General features: G+C 32.6%; 1 protein-coding gene across 1 annotated transcript; it reads left to right on the top strand.

The window, feature by feature from the left end:
• The first annotated feature begins 500 nt into the window (after positions 1-500).
• On the top strand, positions 501-22261 carry LOC144838863 (cholesterol 7-desaturase nvd-like). Its single transcript, XM_078694379.1, has 7 exons — positions 501-1104; positions 10396-10584; positions 12609-12781; positions 13448-13542; positions 17644-17791; positions 18173-18346; positions 18894-22261. Exons 1-7 carry the CDS (start codon positions 648-650, stop codon positions 19053-19055), a joined length of 1398 nt encoding a protein of 465 aa, XP_078550505.1. The 5' UTR covers positions 501-647; the 3' UTR covers positions 19056-22261.
• Positions 22262-22501: the final 240 nt, after the last annotated feature.

The raw sequence follows: 22501 nt of genomic DNA, 5'->3' as shown, positions 1-22501 counted from the left end.
CGTCATCGTACAGGTGTCTTGTTCTTCCTGATACTAATATTGAGATGACGTCACGTCTTATAGAGCGAAACGAGAGGCATCGGTATTAATAGTGAACGTGACCCATTTAGTAAATATTTTAAAATAAAAAAATAAATATACAAATATTAAGAAGTTAGATCAGGCCTGAGTTAGGCATAAACATTGTTAAAACAACCAATGATTTTCTGATTTATTCCACATTTTCCATCTCGTTGTCACGTCTGAATCTATCCTAATCACAGTGTATAAAGCACATAATAGACGTCACCCATTATTTAATATACTGTAGTCTATAATTTTAATTAGGTTGTAGAAAAAAATGTAATGAATAATTAGTCTATTAGATCTTTTTCCTGTTATGTAATACCCAATTTCGCGCCGAATTATGAGTGACCCTATATGAAAATGGACGAGTCTGCAATTACACCACCAGTTGTATATTTACACAACAAGAAATCCTGCTCAATGAAGGTACGGACGCGTTTTCGTAGCAACCAGTCATCCATGCCAGGTTTTTTATTCCGTTATGAATGTTAATTTGATCATTGAAAACAACCTGTTTACCTAAGCGTACCTGTAAAATATTTATTCTACAACTCTTGGCGTGAAGAACACCCAAATACAAGATGTTAAAAAATTGGTTTGTGTCGCTAATTTTGATAATTGTTAGCGCGATTTTAATTGTAGCGGTGACAGCCGCATCACCTGGTCTAAGTGAGAGGCTAAAGATGTTTGGCTTACCGTTGGGCTCAAACTTAGCTGATGTTGGACACCTGTTAGAACAACATATTCTAGAGTTTGTTAAATTACAAACACCAATTTCGGTTTTATGTTATTCTTTGTCAACGTATGTACTGTATAAATTATATTATATTTTGTTTGCACCGTTGTACTTCGTTCGTAAGCATGGTGATGTCGGTTATATAATTGAAAACAAGAGCATCAATAAAAAAGATGTAGCGAATGATATAAAGAGAAGACGAAAGGCAGGAGAAGTACCACCAGTCTATCCCAACGGTTGGTTTAGAGTCATAGAATCAAGGTTCCTAAAGGTCTTTGAAGTTAAATATGTTAGCATGCTTGGTAAGTTTTAATATTATTATTATAATTTTAAAAATTAAAATTGAATCTTAAATTGTTTGGTTTTTCTTCTAGAGGTCTACTAAAGTTCATTGTGTACAATACAATGCACGTTACTGCACTTTAAGTTGATGGGATAGTCAAAAGAGATTAAGCTGCAGTAATCTTATGTAATCCACCTAATCCCAAGTTATCCTACCTACCAGTACTAATGCATATATAAAATTTCTTAATAATTCATATAGAATTGCAGATGTGATCATAAGCAGTTTATGTATTATGTACAATGTATTAGTTTTTGTTGTTTTCTTTTGTTGCTTTTGTTTTGTTTTTGTTTTCAATTTGTGATTATTTGTCAGGTTTACCTGAAATCATGTAAGTTTAATCATTATACTTTTTAATATTTTGTTTATATTTGTATGGATGCACCATTGAAATGTGTGCCACTGATTCTAAAGTGAGTACCAATAAAATACTGAATATAGCTTATACTGTAAATGTCCCTTTTAATTTCTCAGTGCTCCACCCATGACAAATTACGTCAGCATATTTTATAAACAAAACGTGCTGATATTCTGACAAACATAACATGACAATGTTTTTGACTTTTTTATACACTTTTTAGATCATATAAATAAATAATAAAACAAAAACAATTAAATTTGATTTTTGTAAGACTAGATTAAAAATCAGCATATACATGCCCTACTAGGTTAGGTTGCAGCATCAACAACTCTGGACTTTTTCAATTGCGTGCCGGGCTGCGTGTGATCGAGCAAACCAAGAAACGATCACTTAAATATACACTGTAAATACTATATAATTATTAGTGGTCTAGCTCAATCATCACCATCACTATTTAGTGTCAGCTTTACCAATAAAAAAAAAACGTTGACTGAAAAAAAAGCCTTAGCGGTTTTATGATTCTCTACAACAGTGGTAGTACAGCAGTACATACTACTTGGATGGCATAGTATGGAAAGTGTATATAGGAATCCTATTGTACATCTCTTTTTTCAGAACCTTAGCATGGTTATATTGTGATTATTGATTTTAAGCTTTTGTGTGTTGTATTACTCAGTTATGCAATACTCTAGCAAACTATGCAGAAAATGTATTCCAATAGGTTATAGAATTCACACTGTTCAATACTGTTACTTTAGTATCCATTTAAAGACACCTTCTCTACGTTTTTTAGATCTATTTTAAGATCACAAACTATATTTAATGTAAAAATAATACTATATGGTCCCATTGCGATAACTTTTTTCGTCTTTAAATGGTTAAAAATGTGAAAAATAAGTCTATTCTAATAATTATAGCAGCCCGCTATAAATCCCAAAATGCATTGCACGCGGATTTATATTTCTGTTTTTCTTCTGTAATTCACCCACTTTCCGATCGATCGTGAGGCCAAAACAAATGGAAGACTCCTAACTTTTCAACGAAAATACCGGGTTTTCCCCAATTTGTATCAACGGAGTCTGGCAAAAATAGAAAGACAATTATTGCAGCAACTATACAACGTCAGGCTAGGTATATAGCTAGCGTATGATGTTCGTACGTTACCGATGTTTACCAGCTAGGCCTACAAAACTAAGCCTAGCTAGGCTACGCCTAAAGACCGTCCACGAGAGGTCAGTCGCCGCGAGCTACTTAGGTAGTGCATTGTTTCTCACTTTTTATCATAATTTACCATAAAACGTACATTTAAGACAGGTGTTCCCTGAATAGGAGTTGGTCGTAATGTTTATACTGTATTGCCTCTCTTTCGTTGTCAAAGAAATTATCTCCTTAATAGGGATGTTGCCTGATTAGGCCTGTCCCCTGATTAGGCCTGTCCCCTGATTAGGCCTGTCCCCTGATTTGGTCTGTCCCTTGATTAGGCCTGTCCCTTGATTAGGTACTGTATGCGCCTTAAATATGGGTGTCCCAAAGCAGGGCTTCTGCTAAATTCAGATTCGAAAATTTAGGTGAGGAAATATTTAAACAATAGAATAAGAGTACAGTATCTCATTGGAGTATCCACAGAGCAGGTGTGTCCCCTGAATTAGGGATAAAAAATTCAGATGAGGAAATATGAACAATTTTGAATTTTTTACCATCATCGATATTAAGCAAAAATTTCAAAAAAGATCTGTAGCTGTTTCATTTGTGTTGTTTGCCATCCAGGAGGGTATCCCAAGAGCTTGGTGGCAGATAGCAATCTGTACTTTGGACGCCATGCTTCATCTCTGATAAAACAACTGATCTCGTTGAGATGATGCCAGTTTGTTTCGTCCAATCAAATTCATTTCTCTTCTCACCTCATATTTATTCTGGTGAATGATTTGTCGAAAATGTTCCACAGGTCTTTAGGAAGTACTTTAGATATTTGTTGATTAAATCTTTGTAAATTAACTATTAAAATGATTTTTATCTCTGTCTGCACTCAAGAATAGGTAAACATGTTAGCTTATTTAAAATACAAGATGCCATATCGCTCAATACATGTTTTATCACCATTAAATTTGAGGAAAAATGGTCAACTTCTACACTAATCAATTTGAGAGAAATGTGTATATTTCGTGTCTAGCTTACCTGGATAAACCGACATTGGCCTATTCTCTCCGAGAAGAGAGCTACAACTGGAATATATTAAAAACTTTTGAAAAACCCCTGTCAGATAATGGTACATTCCATGAACCCTGCCCTTAAGTGGGAACATCCCAACACACCACCATCATCATTTTCTTTTCGAGACATGGTAGAAGTAACATGTCTGAATGAAGAGCTACACTTATGTCGTTTTCTTTTGTTGTTTTTGTACTTTTTTTTCTATTATACTTATACAATATATATTGTTTTCCATTGAAATGAAAGTTCTTTACAGCCTTGTTGAAAAATACCATTGAGGTGAACAAGTGTCAGCGTAGTCAATGTATGTTATTATTATTATAGAGTATCAATGGAAAACTAAGTAGTTGGAAAAATGTCAAGATCTCAACATTTAACCACTTACTGTACATACTCTAAATATTACAAATCTACATAGAAAGTTGATGTGCAAAATTGAACGCAATTTTTACACAATACCGTATTCTGAAAAACTAATAATATTCAGTAGTTACTAATAGATATAATTTCCCCATTCTTTATTCTTCAACTTTCTGGTGTATAGTATATATAGTACTAAACATATTTCTTCTAATACTTCCAATAACCAATTTCTTAAATTTCAATCAAATGAGTGTAAATTATATTTTTAACTTTTCACTTTCTGTTAATCTTCAATAATTGCATCATTAATCATGGTAATGTTCTGTTTTATTATGAAACTATTATTATTAAATAAATATTAGATCATGTTTTATTAATATTTTGTAATTGTTCACAGCCTCTCTGCATCTCTTACGTACCACTGTATATACAATAAACATTTAAAATGTCGTTTAAGCCCTTTAATGGAGCTCAGGGAGAAATGCACAGTTTACATTTAATCTGATGCTAATTCGCAAAACCGATAAAGTTTAAATGTCTTGGAGTACTTTGAATTTTTTTAGATAATAAAACTATGGATAAGATATTAGACATCAGTACAATACCTACAGTACCTTGCATACTGGAATATAACCAATACAGTTGGACGAACTTTAATAATCAACAAAGTTCACATGACTATCTATCTCAGAGTAAATAATGATATTAATCACTAAACTGATAGATACCCTATTTATTCAAAATAATTCTTCTCTTGAATAAATTACCCCTATGAAACATTGTTTGGAATAAATGCCACAGGGTGTTAATAGTCTTTTCCCTTGCCCCACCTCATTATACTTTGCCCCACCTCATTATACCTTGCCCCACCTGAGTGGCCGAGCGGTTAAAGACAGTGGAACCATAATCCAGCTCACTCGCTTCATGGTTCCGCTGGTAGAACAAGTCTTTTCGGATAAGGACTATAAACTGTAGGTCCAGTGTACACACATTGCTCGTGTGCACTTTAAAGAACCTAGTACATCTTTCGAGACGAGTAGGGGGTTACCCCGGTGTACTAGTTAACACTCAGCCACTGTGTCGTGGACAGAAGATAGAGTGCTGTAAAACGCTGCAGGGAGGTCATTACGAGACCCTTAGGGGAGTTATTATTATTAAAAGGTTTTTTAATAATATGTATTTTACCACTTGATATTAAATGTGTTGTAGTCTTTCATGTTTAAGGGGTTACCATTTTAAGCCCAAAAAAAAATTGTGTTCCCCATGAAACTACAGGATATTGTATATAAAGAGAGCAATGTCATCTACAGGATTTTGATTTAGGTGGGGCCAAGCTAGAATTGTAAAAGTGCTAATACATATGACATCTTATGGATTGCAATTTTTGAAATTTAGGATTTTGAATCTGTCAATTTCAAATCCCATCAAAAGTGTTAAACTGTCTTTATAATTAGCTTACAAAATGATTTGTTGCTACTTTTATTTATATAAAAGTAATTAATTATAATTTTTATTGATTTCGATATTCATTTCAGTAGTTTGTCTCATTTCTCTTTGGCATAATTATGGTGTAAACAAAAAACAGGCAAAATTTGTGATAATAAAAAGTAATTATTCATGATTTCATTGTTGCATATGAAAATGGAATCAATAATATCAATGGTTTGATTATGAATAATTGATTCATTACATTGAAAGTGCAAGTATGTATTACTGTTTCATTTGTTCCATTCAGTATTAGCAATCTGGGCAAAAAAGAATATTATCAGCTCGGAAAATGATTAAATTAATTAGGAATGGAAAAATAGTAATAGGAAATAATGTTATAATTCAGAGGAATGTTATGATCTTGGGGAAATGCTATGATCCTAGGAGAACGTTAAGTTCCTGCTGGTTTAATCCTGGCAGAATGTTTTATCCTGGGGAAATGCTATGATCCTAGGAGAACGTTAAGTTCCTGCTGGTTTAATCCTGGCAGAATGTTTTATCCTGGGGAAATGCTATGATCCTAGGAAAATGTTAAGTTCCTGCTGGTTTAATCCTGGCAGAATGTTTTATCCTGGGGAAATGCTATGATCCTAGGAGAACGTTAAGTTCCTGCTGGTTTAATCCTGGCAGAATGTTTTATCCTGTGGAAATGCTATGATCCTAGGAAAATGTTAAGTTCCTGCTGGTTTAATCCTGGCAGAATGTTTTATCCTGTGGAAATGCTATGATCCTAGGAAAACGTTAAGTTCCTGCTGGTTTAATCCTGGCAGAATGTTTTATCCTGTGGAAATGTAATATTTATGAGAATGTTTTTAATCCCGAGGGAATAATGTGATTTAAGGAGAATGTTATGATCCTAGGCTATAATATTATGATCATGAGTATCTTTTTAATCCTGAGGGAATAATGTGATCCTAGAGGAGAATGTTATAATCCTAAAGGAGAATGTTATTATCCAAAAATGTTTTTAATCCTTAGAGAATAGTGTAAACAGCATATAGGAGAATGTTATGATCCTGAGAATCTTTTTAATCCTGAAGGAATAGTGTAATCATAGAAAAGAATGTTATGATCCAAAAGTGTTGTTAATCCTTAGAGAATAGTGTGATCCTAGATAATTTTATAATCCCACAGTGGGATGGGGAAATGTATGGATGTATGTCAAAACCAAGGAAATATTACAGTCCTTGGAAGGGGTTTTAACTCTCAATAGTAAGGTAGTGAAGTTGAGGAATCATCACAAAGAAACAAATAAGGCTATATTATTATGTTTGAAAAAATCTGAATTGTTCGCTATATAAATCCAATCCAAATCTTATATTAGCTTTATAGATTACCATCACAAGTTCACAAATCTACCAAACGTCACATGGCTCAAATATGACTTACAATTAGCCAATCAAATGTCTATTGGTGCTATAGAAATAAATGCAATATTCCATGGTAACAAACACAAATAATCTAGCCGGGCTTATTAAAATCAATGACAATTGAACAACTGAAATATTGATTGGTTTAAGGTATTTAAAAGGCAATCCCAGGTTTATGAGTATCGCATCATAATTACTATAGCAAAATGCTAAGTAAAGTAATTATTTTATTTGCTAGAGTGGACTGAATTCGGGTTTTTGGTATTTGTGTTGTGGTATTTGGAGGTGTGGCATGAGTCACATGGTTTAAGCAGGGAGATGTAAAATAAAATCTCGCTGGTTTAAGGTATTAGTTTTTAGGTTGATAGATATTTCCTCCATGGTTTGAAAGAGGATCTTAATACCACAATGGGGTGTGAACATTCTAATTGAAAACTTCCTCCAATAAATCAAATCAAAATAAACAATTATTTATAGAGGAAATACAACCATATAGAATTAGTTTGTAAACCAATTCCTCCATGGATTTTACTATGGAGGAATTTGAAACCAATTCCTTCAGGCCATACTACAGTACAGTACTATCTAGTTAATAAGTATCTCAGAGAGATCATTACAGTACTGCTGTAAATGTCTCTCATGTTGTGTTTACGAAGTTTTTAAGCACACGGAACATGCTGCTGGCACCAGAAAACCAAACCATCTTCAAATCTAGTCAGCCATTCATGGAAACTGAACGGCACCAATTTAAATTTGTGCGCGAATGTAGTTTGATTTGCATAGAATTCTTTAAAAATGCAGAAGCCTGAGGCCCCTGCCTTAGGAACCCCAAGTTGCCCTCTACCGTTGAAAGTCTCGGGGGTTTTTTAGCCTTTTTCGACATATTTAAATGCCTGTTTTTTTCCTCTGGACACTGCTCAGGGACCCCCATAAGATCCGGGACCCCTGGGTTTAGCCAATGAACGCTCATACTGTAGCTGTAACGCCACTGATTCCAATTGGAGATGTATATTTTGTCACTATGGGTACCCCTATTAAGGTAAAAAAAATTCTTTGGTCCCAAATCTGTCCCCTTAATAAGTGTTCTACTGTATTATGAATGGATATGATACAGACAGTTGTATTTTGGTAATCATACGTAGTAAACCCCTAACCTATTCATATTGTAAAAGGCACAAGTCTACATATATCATAAAATTGAATTGTTCTACATTCATTCATCACTAAGCACCTTGTTGTACAAACAATGGCTGTTGCTCCAACAGAGTGAATGTTGTCAAAACACAGTTATTGGATCTCTTAAGCCTTGTCTACACTATCAAACCTAATGTGATGTGCCCATATATGGACATGATAATGTCATATCACAACCATATTTTAGCATATCACGACCATATTTGAGCATATCACAACCATATTTGAGCATATCACCATATTTGGGCACATCATACTTTTTGGTAACGAGTTTGATAGTGTAGACAGAGCTGTACTGTTTGACAATCCATCCACCAAAAAACTGTTGCTATGAGAAATTAAGAAATTTTACTCCACAATATAGAAATGCTTATATTAATGATTTTTTATTTATATAAAATTATGTGGGACAGGAAGTTAATTTCCCCTTCCCCTTTAAAAAAATAATAAATTTCAGGACAACATAAACCTTTGACACCTGAGTTAACACTTTAATACAAATTGTGACTTTGATTCCAGGTCACTCTAAAAATTGCTTTCTGTGCCCTGAATTTTCAATAATCAATATTAGATTGATTGCATAGCAGTTTTATCTATTCCTAGCCCTTGTAGAAGATAAGAATGAGGCTGTATTATATTAAATTACAATAAATTATTTTGGTGAACAAATAATTATAATAAATTATTTTATTTATTTTTTAATAAGGTTGAATATTCTTAATTATTTAGTTCATATAGTAGAACTCCTTTTCTTGTTATAGTAGATATATATCACATACCATATTTAGGCACATTACATTTTTTTTGTCAAACTCGTTTGATAGTATAGACAGAGCTTTTGGCCAAATTAATTGAATATCTCAATTGCTCTTTAAATCTTAGGAAACAGACTTTAAAATGAATCACATGATCAAAGTACAGAGTCCATGGGTGTACCCTGTATCAATGTTATCACGGCCAGCTCACATGCATATTGTCACGTAGTTTATTTGTTTTGTACTACGATTCATAGATTAGTAATTGTGGTAATGGTATATAGTTTGATTTTGAGAGATGGAAGAGAGTAAAGAAAAAGAAATTGAAGATCATTTTTATTACAAATGGATAAACGGTGTAGGCCTACACAAAAGCAAAAAAAAAAAAATAAGCCTACAGTGAAAAATATTAGAACGAAAGAAGTCATCCCAACCATTACCTCCATGCAGATATAGTTGGTTTTGGTTCATAGTTTTTCAATTTGTTATAGTATAGACAAATTGCCATAGAAAAAATGATTTCACTGTCCTTACATTACATAAACAAAAGAAGTGTTATGTTTTTTTTTCCATGAGAAATAATCCCAATATCTGACAGGATTTGAACCCATGACCTTGGGAAGGGAAGCCAAGCATTTAACCACCAAGTTACAACTTCCACTCTCTACTGTTTATATAATTGATTAAGATTGTATTTATGTATTATTATAGACAATTTATACTTGTATATATAATATAATAAATCATTTTTCTGCTCTCCAACGGCATTAAATCAATTTATAATAATGATATTCAATCATAATAACCAGAAGTGGGAATAGGCTAAAACCCAAACAGATTCTGCACTCACTCCATATTACAATACAGTAAACAAACAGTTAAAATATACAACAACATTTAACAATTGTAATACAATTTTAATTAAATCCTCGCAGGAATAATAACTCATTTCTTCTATTAAATATACGGTTAGGCTACAGTATAGGATGGTATCTTACAGATGTTTTTACTGTATTTATAATTTGTCACTACAAGATGATAACACCTTTTGTCTGTGTATTTTTAATTAGATATAAATAATGTATACGATTAATGTTATTGGCAGGGAATGATATTAATGGTCGTGTACAGTATGTTATAAATTATATTTAATATCAATTGTCAATATGGCATTGGTCACAGGCATCACCTCTGTAAAATGACATTTTAAAATAAATTTAGATTTTTTGTCACAGATTTCTTTTAATTTTTCAACATATAGAGATTGAAATAACTAACAGACAGGCCAATTAAAATTATATATTATTTTTTTCTATAGTTTTGTGTAAAGTTGATAAACATTTTGTTTTCCAACCATTATTTGGACCTCAAGGTTATGTCAATGTGCCATTACGAATATTGGTTGCTGAATATGTGTATTCCTATTTCTGATTATTTTGCAAATATAATTTCATTTTACATCTAGAAATTTCTAATATTAATTTTGTTTATATTTTACTTACTTACAGGAGAAGAGCTAGCTGTGTATAGGGGTGAGGATGGAAAAGCCCATGTTGTCAATGCATATTGCCCACATCTTGGAGCTAATTTAGGGGTCGGAGGTCAAGTGAAGGGAAACTGCATTGAATGTCCATTCCATGGTTGGAAATTCAGGGGAGAAGATGGAAAGTGCGTTGACATACCCTATGCAAGTAAAGGTAATGTTTGAGATATTGATAGAGAATACCAAATATGGCTCGAGTATAGTCCCACGGGGCTGGGTATAAATTTGTTCATACTTCTGCTAGATGCAGTTTAAAACAGTTGATGCTGTGTTCTATATTCAATCATACAGGACTGCATAATTTGTAATAGTAGCCTGAAGTGTGTGTTTTTTAAATCTGTCCTATGAAAAATTTGAATTTACTTTATTAAAAATTAATATGATACATTATTAAAACAGTGTGTTTTTTTTTTTGTATAAGTCATTTCTATGAGTAACTATAATTAACCGTTATAATAACAAAAAATGTCTGGAAAAATGTAAATTATCTGTCTTTTTAATAAGTCATGTTTTTAAAATAATATTTGTGGTATTTCTGTTTCCAAATAAAAGGTTTTATGCTAGACATCTTGTGGCTAAACATTTTTCTTGGGCGACAAGAATACGTGCTTTATCCTCATAATATCATTGTAGAGAAATAATTACCATTGATATAGACATGATATTATTGCTATTATGGTTATTATAAATACCTGTTTCTCAGGCTTTTTTGCTCCAGGGTAAAGTTTTTTCATCCCTGGGGTAACAGCTGAATAGGCAGACATCATCCAATACTTTTCAATACACATGTTTTTAGGTTTTAGTCAAGTTTCGGTTTATTTAGGTTTACTGGACTGTTCCGTGGTATTGCTATATCAGATGGCATTATGTTAATGATCGCTTTTATTAGGTTTGTTAGTAAGAAGCTTAGAAATAAGAAACTACAAAGTTTATGTTTTTTATTAAATTAAACTTGCGACCAGTATTGGGAACATGTTAGAACACTTACAGTATTAAAGGAATACTTTCTATTCAAACAAACAAGCAATATATGTTTTAACACTACGGCTATCCTCTATTCAGGGGACACAGTATTATGAGTCACTTTGTTTTTTTCCAAAGATGTCCCTATTAAGGGTATCATATGAATTATATACACACTTGATAGCAGTAGCAATGTAGACATTTTAGATGAATACCTATGTTTACCATTATTATATTCTAACATGCATTTATACATCTAAAAGAACGATAACAACCATTAAACAAGGGATGTATGTATTATAGCTACCAAAAGATTAAGATCAGGGCAAAAGTTAATGTGTAAATGGCAATTGAAGGCCTAATTAATTATACTACTTCAACTTGTATGTAATAAATACCTTTCTTAGGGTTAGTGTGCTATAAGGTGAAAATTAAGTGCAAGGATTTAAAGTAAACTTAGATGGAATTAGATGGAAGAATAGGACTTACTTTGCAAACTAAAGCTCTTTGTCTTTTGGTAATATAAGGGTTAATTTAGTTTTGAAAACTTTCGGGACATGCTCCCTCCTTGCCGCGAGCGGATAAGAACCCGAAGTCTAATATTATTAATAAGCTTCATGTGCCAAGGTTTAGAACAGAGCCATATAGAAAGTCTGCCATACCAATAATTATTAATGCGATAAACAAAATGTTTTACTTATCGTTTTGATTTAGCTTTTCACTTTTTTTTTTTTGTATCTCCATTGAGATCCAGCCACTAATACCCACAGCATTGTCATTTTTTCAGTAATTTGCCTTTGGATTTATATATATAATTATTAACTTATAAGGGTGGAGTCTTATTCAGACTCCACCCTGTCACCTTTTGTTGTATTTCTTTTATTCCTGTCCACCCAGGCAGCATTTACCAGTTTTTATACTATGACTAACTTTTCTGGCTGTTTTACTTTATCGTTTTGATTTAGCTTTTCGCTTGTTTTTTTGTATCTCCATTGATATCCAGCCACTGATACCCACAGCATTGTCATTTGTTCAGTAATTTGCCTTTGGATTTATATAATTATTAACTTAAATTTAATAATGCTTTAATTAATTTTCACCTGGATCCCTTCATTTCAATATAGGCTTAATAATGAAAAAAATGCAGATGCAAATATTAATAATTATTGAAAACTTTATAAAAGCCAATATTACAATGTTTATTTCATTTTGTAGTTCCAGAGTTTGCAAAAATTAAGTCTTGGCCGTCAATTGAAATCTATGGACTTGTTTTAATGTGGTATCATGCGGAGAACTCGGAGCCATTATGGTATCCACCAGAAATTCCAAACTTTGACAAAATGAGATATCAAGGGTACACAGAACATCAGGTCAATGCTCATATTCAGGTAAATAATTATTTTCATTTATATAGCTCGATTGAAATACCAGTTCTCATCAGATCACCAAAGTTAAGCAATGTTGGGCCGGGTTGTGTTCTTGGATGGGAGAATGTACAGTATAGACCAGATGTGAATGTTAGGGAATCGGATTGGTATGTGATAGGGTTTCAACCTGTCTGTGCCATATTCATTATATCCTTTAAGCAAGATGCTTAACACTCACATTGCTTCGTCCTTCGGATTGGACGTGTACATACAGTGCCTGTTGAAAATCTTAGTACATTCCAAAAAAGAGCAGAGGCTTGTCTTTCCTAGTATGCTGATCTGGGTGGACGCTGCAATACTGGCTGTAGTGGGCATAGAGCCTATAAATCATTATATTCCACTAATGTTAGGGTATCAATATAGTGCAGTCAATGCTGTGGCTTAAATCTACTCTAACCTTAGCCATGGTGTAGAGGTATGAACACCAGTGGGTTGTGGGTTCAAGTCCCATTTGCAATTTTTTTTTTTCCACAAAAGTTTCTACAATTCTTTCAAAACATCTGAGTTAAATTAAAATAACATTGAGAGACTGTATCCCATATGGAGATACAAACAAGATGATGATATGTAGTAATATCAAGTTCTCCTTTTAAGAATTAATTTGTCTTTTCATTATTTGTTCAACAGGAAGTTCCAGAAAATGGCGCAGATATAAATCACCTAACTCATCTTCATACGCCGTTCATATTAAGTGGAACAGATTTGCGATATTCAGCAAACAGGTATGAAAGGTTTTACTCATATTTTACTCGTATGTGTACAGTAAGTAAAGCACTCTGGATTTAGGAATCAATGGGGACAAGTGGGTATTGAAGAAAAATTGTTTGAGTAGTTGAAATTTATTTTGACTAGTTGTCATGATGAGCTAGGCCTATTTTACTAGTACAGTTTCTCTGTTGATCTCATTTTATAACCCAAATGACTACAGGCTTGACTGATATAGAATAGAGTAAACGCCTCACTCATTTTGAAAGTTTTTTTTTTAGTATAGAATCTAGTTCTGGTTGTCCCATGACCTAGAGGATCTTAGGAGCATAGCAGATGCGATACAGTGAACCAAGTCCTTCCATATAGGGGAATTAGTAGTTGTACTCATCATGATACGATACACAGGCATAAGCCATATCTTCCAGTGTGCCTATCTCCTCTTTAGGCTGGCGGAGTTTTTGCTGGATTGCCATATAGAATACACATGTTAAAATTGTTACCAGGATTTGCTCAATTAGTGTCTGTTTTCTATCTACTGGTAATGCCTGCTTTCATGAAACTGGGTTCAAATCTAGTTCTACAAATTGGTCAGGAACACCTCTTCCTCATCTGTTATTAATTTACAATCTGTAGTACTTCCTTTTATTGGTTAACCTGTTCAGCCATCTGCACTGTATAGGTTGTATGATTGTGGTTATTGTCTGACGTCATTTCAAACTACCTGGTATTACAAATATGTAAACACTACTTTGTTTAGAGAAAAAAAATACACCAAAAAAAACCCAGAAAAGATTGTATAAGATTAAAAAGAAATTCTCAGAATGTAACAAACAAATTGATAATCATCTTCCATTCAACCATACAATCAATAGATTCTCAAGGTTTAACTTTGTAAAGAAATAAATACTAAAATAGTGTATTTTTTTCCGCTTTATGGTATAATTCTGAAAACCAGGTTTTCCAGAAAGTTTTCAGGATACTTATTATTGTGCAAAAATAAAATGACAGAAATGGAATCCAAAAAATGTAATTGTAATAAAATAGATTATGTAAATTCAATTCCTGAAAACATGACAATGGTTAAATCTCAATGGAGATGCAAAAATATAATAAAAACGATAAAATAAAGTGAAACCACCAGAAAGAGATGTATATAATGTAAAATAATGGTAAATGCCAAAATAAATGTAGATAATTTAAACTGTGAATCAAAAAATAGAAAATGTATCTATGGTCCATTACCATCAGACTTTAACTGGTCTCAAGTAATGAGAAACCAAAGTCCATTGGGTAAAGATGGCCCAGCAACTGCTGAGCTCCGGAAACAAGTAAGTAAACATCCATTTTAGGTTTAAGTACAATTTCTGTTTAACTTTGATTATAATAAACAGAAGCGGCACCACATCCTGGGGTATTGAATAATCCTCAACCTGTTGCTGTTCGTTGGGGTGGGGTAATCGACCACAAACACCGACAGTTCCTTAAAACATTTAAGTCCATCCAAACCACTAAGACGCATGATTGGTTTTACCATGAAAAGCATAATAATTGCTACACTTGCTTTAGCGGAAAATAGCTGGATATGTAATAGTGCTATTGGGGGAAAATAGGGAACAAACAACTTACTTATGTGTGGTAGGGTAGGTTTCGAGCTGGTATAGCAGAGAAATACTATCAAATAAGTGGCTATATTGCTAACCTAATCATACTAATTAATAAAGGACCTATTCGACTCCTTTAACTAACAGTTAACTTGACACACCCCTTCAACTCTATTAACCTTCAACCATAACCTGGGCCAATCATAATCACAGAAAACTTGGCAGAACATCATTCAATGCATCACAATATATTTTTAGATTAATATGATTTTTATCACATGTTTTTAATAGAAGATAACGATGACCTTAACATTATAAATTCCAAAAATATTTAAGTTCTCTCCTGAGACAAACTTGCAATGTATTTATGGACAAGGTCAGAGTAAGAAATTCAATTCTGGTTTAAGAAAACATACATTAAATTGTAATGTCAATAAAGATATGCAATAGAGAATTTTGACTACAATATTTTCCTTTTTTTCTCCTCCACCATCCCAGAATGAATGAGCGTGAACAATCCTCACTCTGCCCCATAACATCGTCGAAAAAAGGAAGTAAGAAAATAGAGAAAAAAAAGAAAACCAAATTATTATCTAGACCTGTTAGTTTCTTCGATATACGTGTGCGTGTGACACCCAATGAAGAAATTAGTTTTCAGACTAGTTTTACCTAAACTAAATTTGTCCATGCTTTTAAATTTTATTTAACATTTTTATATAATTTTTCATAATTAATAATGGTATAATTGTTTAAATTATATATATTATTTAGAACCGTGAACGAGTGTCTCAGTTTTAATTTTATATGTAACACTGTTACTAACAGAGTTCAACAGGTTTTGGAATGTTATGAAAATTAATTAAATTCAGTTGTTTTTTTTTTTCAAGGTCCTGGAAATTGACTTTGGAATTAAATATATTCTGTGTACTTTACATACATACATTTATATGAATAAATTAAGTCATCTTAGTTCATCGTGTTTTATTTTATTTTATTTACCTCTACCTCAGTGTATAAGCATATAGAAACTATAAACCACCCAGCGGTGATACTAGAAATTTAGTTAATTTTTAAAGCTATTATGTGTGTACAATGGAATAGCAATTGATTAGTATGTACCACAATACTTGATCTTAAACCACAAAATCATAAAATCAATGTACAAAAGGTGTTTAATGTTTATACAGTGAATTGTAACAGATTGTTTATCTAAAAGTTTGTTCAAAGTTGAAGCAGTGAACAAAGTCCTTTATAGCATTATTCCACTGAATTGTGAACGGCAGTATACTAATATTTATTCATTGGTAAAGACTGTTTTATTCAGTTTTGTTTTTTAATCCAGTCTTAATGCAACTTTATCAATTATGATATCATTTTAAATAGCAAAAGTTAACTTTTTCCTAATACAAACTTTAATCCTAAGATTTCACTTGACATAATATACAAACATTTCCACATAAATATTTAGTCATTCTCCACTTTAAAGACTGTTTCACTCTCTTTTGTCTTCTTTTAATCCAGTGTAAATGCAACTTTACCGATTTATGATATCACATTTTAAATAGCAAATGTTAACCTTTTCCTTTACAAACTTTAATCCTAAAATTTCACTTTATATATACAAACTTCCCACATGAATATTTGATCATAAATTCTACTACAGTCAAAGGTAAAACGTGCCAATTATGATGCGATTGGCCTGTTATACTATCCTCTATGGTGTATGGGGGTTGAGGTGCTCAGCATAAGCCCACAGTTTCAAATCTTACCAGAGGTTGTTTTATCATTTTATAGCTACTTTTCATAGCAGATTTAAGTTTGAAATGGTATTAACATTGAATGTTCCAAATTGTCCTACAATATTATTGATTTAAGAAGAATAATAAAAATGTTTAATATTTAATGTGTATTTTAAAGCTTCAATTGTTACACAAATGTTATCTTAATAATGTGTTTTATAGCATGTGTCAATTATGAAAAAGAGCATATATTTACATTGATTTTATATGACTCGGTGTATTAGGGACGTTTAGATTTGAGTAAACAAAGTTCAATATTCAATATTCATCTTGTTTGTAATTGCAGTGTTATGACGTCATACGTCCACTCGTACTCATATCGGAGAGCGAACGCCAATATGCCACTGTACAAGTGCTCAAATTTGCCAATCGACGTGCCAGTCGCCTATCGCATGCGCATATAAAAATGACCTAATAGGGTAGCAGTCTAAAAGTCCATGTACTGTCAATAGACAACTTTTGTATGTATTGGGAAGGAGGGAATTAAAGGACATTTCTGCAACAGAAGCTCTGAGCCAACCGAGATAGCCCTGGATCCATGTCATTGACCCAGACACAGCACTCATCACTCCCTCCCCCACACACAAAAATAAACCTCCTTACTCCAACTGTGCGTGCTTTCTAAAAACATTGGTTTGTTTTCTCCTACCTGCCATGTACATTTGAATGTACTAAAATAAACAAATTACATTAGATACTTTTTTTCATTTTTTAGTTTTTGGGATTGGATAACGCACGGTTGGGATGGTAATTGGAAACAAGATGAAAATGATAAACACATAGGAGAACTGACTCTGCTACACAAACTGAGCTTGTTTGGTATTGAAATTAAAAAGTTAAACTTGAATGTTACGGCAACTCAGGTTAGTATTGCATATACTTAGAACCCTCAATTGTCTAAAGGGTCTTTCACACCTGTTCCGACATGGTTCTGGTCCAGCGCCATCAAATAGAATATCAATGTTTCGATTTCATGCGGCTATGCGCATACCGATTGACTCATATAAGGTTTCATGATTTTTGGCTGCCAGACCTTTTTAAAGGTTCTGTCATGTATGCCAGAAACAAGTTATTTAAAACATAGGGCGCCACAACAGTATCCGACTGTCTGCTGCACCCTACCTCTCGGTTGGTTAAAGAATGTTAACCGAAGACGCTCCTATATATAATGTAATAGAATACAAATTAATAGAGGGCGCCATACATACAATCAACCTAGGTTACAATTTAATTGTTTTTTACAGGTTGGCCCGTCAATTGTCCACCTCACTTTCAAGACATTCTTAGGTACGGCATGTATGGTGCATTCTATCACACCAGTGGAGCCGCTCGTACAAAAGATTACGCATTCCATATACGTGGACGGCTTTATTCCAACTATTGTCGGTAAATTCTTACTGTGGGCCGAAGCAGTCCAGGTTAGTTTGGGTTAGATTCTTTAGCAGTAAAGAAGAGATTATTTTTTTTTATAAAACCAAATACAGTATGGCTGTGTGTAAACACAAAACATAAAAAAAAATTAAAATTTTTGTTTTAGACCAAATTGTTTATCGTTACCATATATAGCAGTATTACTGTAGAATCCCTATTAAAGGCTGTTCCCACTAGGACGCAATGCAATGACGTAAGCGCAACACAAGTGAGTTGACCAATCAAGCGACAGTTAAAATAGTCCATTACTTGTGATTGGTCAATTTATTTGCGTCATACTTACGTCCCTGTGCTGCATCCTAATTGGGAATCTTTGGGACCCAACATAATGTCCCCTTAATAGATGTTCTTTGTATTGTTAAAGATATATTCCCCTTGTTAATTTCACAGGAAAGTGTCCCCTGAATAGGTGTGTACCAATTCACACTATTTAACAGCAAAGAAAATTACAAAAAAACAATTTATGAGCAGATAAATGTTAAATTACAGTAATTGTTTTTATTGGATTTGACATAATGGACGTTTCTGTTTCAGATTGAACGAGATGTAATGATATGGAATCATAAAACGTATGTAGACAAACCGTTACTGGTAAAAGAGGACCATTTGATAGCTAAGCATCGACGATGGTACTCACAATTCTACTCTGAAAATAGCCCAAGACTTAAACTTCAAAAAGACACCCTAGATTTTTAAATTCAATGAAAAATATTTTTAATTAAAAATGTCAATTGCATTTCAAATTGAAACGTAAATCAAATATTGCATGTCAGGAAAATTCTCAGAAAGAGGAGATATAGATTTTAGGTGAGTCCCCTTCCTAGTATTTTCTGGGGTATGGGTACAAGTTACTTGCAACAGTGTAATTTGCATGTTGGGCTATGGATTTCATACTGATAAACAAACAAAACATTCGCATACACATAGAGAATTTATTCGCTATCATCTTAATTGACCATTGTCTAGAGGGATTGTTTTTCTTTTAGACAAATACAGAGGAAAAAGTAAACCACACTGGAGAATTATTAATCTGAAATATTTTTTATAATTTAAAAATTTCAAAGCATTTCATTAATGTAGATGTTTAGTCTGACCATTTTATTTTGTCATTTTTGTATGTTTGTAAATTTTGTTGTGAATTTTTTAATGTGCTTTTTATAATTCATAAATAACTTTCCAAAAATAAGTAATATTTGATTTTAAAATTGATCAGTAAATGATTTATTCTTTAGAATATTTTTTATCAATATATAGATTTATGCAACATTTCTTTGCTGTAGATAAAGATTTAAGATAAGGTTTCTTTATGGAAATATTGTATTCCTTCCAATCCCAGTAGCCTGGGTTCTAATCCTACCTATAGTTCTAGAATTAAGAGGACACTGCTATAGGTTGTTTTAAATTTTCTTTTAAGAGGTACCATAATGGGTAAAAGTATGGTACGATAATTACCTCATTTGGTGGTACAGTATAATATAATAGTTTGTGAATAGTTTGTGTGACTATGTTATTTTTAATCAACGAAAAATGTAGTTATTGTTATTTATAAAAACAAATCTATATATTCTAACACCCACTTATTGGTGTTTAAATATTTTATCTGTCTAGTGATGGCAGACATGAATATGATGCGAGTTCCTAGGCAATATACCTATTATATTGCTCAGAAAGGGCAATTTAACATTATTATATTGACCAGACAGGGCAATAGAACAAATTATATTGACCGAACATGGCCATATAACATGTTATATTGATCGGACAGGGCCATATACTGGTACTGGTACTGGTTCAAATAACCGTCCCCCAGAGACATCTGGTAGCCATTGACTTAAAGTTGGCATTTGGATGTGTTACTTTTAAATGTAGGCCTACAGTATGAGAGTGACTACTACCAAATTACACAGTCTCAAAACAACTTATAAACAGTTCATATATACAGTTAAAACATTGCTGGGAATTATAAATTTCTGTTGAAGCAGGCTCTAATGAAGTTGCATCTAGTAACATATTATATTGGTCAGACAGAGCCATATAACATGTTATATTGACCGGACAGGGCTATATAACCGCGAAACGGTAGTCATAATTTCATTTCGACCAATTACTGTACATTGTCCTATTTACAATTAAGTGTGTATCATGCAGGGATAAAATGGAGATGATGTTCGAGAAATATTCCAGAAATTCATTAGTAATACAATATGTAGGTTTATTCGGTTAGAACCACTGTATATAAACATTTTAAATATCCATTTCCTGGTATTTCTAAAGATCTATAAAGATTAGAAATTTCTTGAAAATCGGAGAATCGCAGTTGATAAACTAAATCTATATTGTTTCCACGCTGAAAACCAATAGATGCACTAATTATGTTTAAACAGGGAAGAGTGAAAATACTCTAAAAATTTTTAAACATCGGCGGCGTGTCATAGATTATGTCGTCATCGGGAATGATATGTGAATTTATATGTGCTGTACCATAAACGATTTTAATGAAACTGATTAATTATATCATAACCTCTTTGGTGTGTAGGCCTACTCGTTTGTTGTTAGCCGTTTGGTTTTATAGCTCATATTTTTATAAATAATACATTTAATAATAACTGTTAATACAATTTTTTAACTCGTAGATGACAGCGAGATAGAAATTACTAAACTGCGAAAATTGCCAAATTTTGAATATTTTTAACAAATGCCAAATACGAGAATGTATTTCATTTTATTTAAATATAGTTTTTTATAAATGTTCTCGTTAAAATTGCAACTGACTTTGCTCTCATCATATTTGTTCATCATATTTGTATATCATATGGTATACAAAACCGGCAATTCAGTGACGTGGCTGAAGGTCAGTCTATAATGACTGAACTTAAGTCTTTATAGAGTGAGTGACTGATGACGTCACTTCACATCCATACAGAATCAATCGCGTAAACGTACAGAATCTTCAGTGACGTCATGAAGACGTACAGTTTGACGCGCGTGTTTAAATGTTGATAATAGTACGTTTTGTATACGCGCGTGCGTATTTACTTAAGTTAATGACGTATCAGTCTTTCGAAACTTCCGATTTTTCTGAATTATTTTGAATTATCCACCATTTTTTTTTCTTTTTTATGGTTGACTTTTTCACCTTTAATCTTCCGATTCACTGGGCATTCGAAAGCCGACTGTTTCACGATAAATATATATTTGATTTCAGTGACTGGGAATATAATTGTTAATTGTTAAGTGTCAAAATGTTCTAATGCTATTTATATAGACTTTTTGTATAATTGAGAAATGAAAAGTAATGCAATATATATTATATCTTTTATATTTATCGAATCATGACAAATCAGCTCCAATTGAAAACTATATTTATATAATATTTTAAGGATTTTGCAGTTAGATAGATCACTTATTTTAATGCAACACTGAATAGTTCTATCTGTTTATTGGTATTAAAAGGTGGTGAAATGTTGCTTTTAAACTATCTGCATCGCTTGTAATTTAGAATAAAAAAATCTACTAAAAGAATATCAGTTTTGTTGCAAATGTTTTCGGGCATTGTATTACGTCAGAAACGGCGCTACTTCTCATCTTTCCTTGTGCGCCGCCATTTGGGTCCTCCTAAATACCAAGCCCTATCAATATAACCAAGCCACCACACGTGTAAGTGTAAATTATACAAAATAGGATTTAATTAGTGTTAATTGCATTTCATCAATAAAATTAAAATTTTTGGAGCGATTTTTTTTTTCAAAAATATTGAAAATTTGCCGTCATATGTCGACGCAAACATACAAGTTGACGCATTTCTGACGCATTGTACATTCTCGACGCTGATTTTTTACACCAAAATCACCTCAAAATTGCAATTAACACATGTATAATTTAAACTTTATAATGGTAGGGCTTGGTTATAATTGATTGGGCATGGTTATAATTGGTATTTAGGAGGACCCGGAATTTCGCCATCTTTATAGAACGGAAACTGCAAGAAACTGTTTTTGTTTGTATGAACATTTTCCCATTTAAATTTACTATAATCTCTCTAAAAGAATTAAATTTGGTATAACGCTGTAATATTTCTTGAATACTCATTAGGAAGTTTTGTCTTTTCGGGAGAGAAGAAGTTGTTTTTGTCATGAGGAAAA

Source organism: Antedon bifida, chromosome 3 (assembly GCF_963402885.1).
Source record: "Antedon bifida chromosome 3, ecAntBifi1.1, whole genome shotgun sequence".
NCBI lineage: Eukaryota > Metazoa > Echinodermata > Crinoidea > Comatulida > Antedonidae > Antedon > Antedon bifida.
This window is presented reverse-complemented; position numbering and strand designations above follow the sequence as displayed.

Excerpts from the sequence above, each read along its gene's own strand:
- LOC144838863 (XM_078694379.1), top strand. The coding sequence starts at position 648 with ATGTTAAAAAATTGGTTTGTGTCGCTAATTTTGATAATTGTTAGCGCG. Across the intron at positions 13,543-17,643 it reads TTGCGATATTCAGCAAACAG|TTTTTGGGATTGGATAACGC; the intron begins GTATGAAAGGTT and ends TTCATTTTTTAG. Across the intron at positions 18,347-18,893 it reads TGTGGGCCGAAGCAGTCCAG|ATTGAACGAGATGTAATGAT; the intron begins GTTAGTTTGGGT and ends TTTCTGTTTCAG.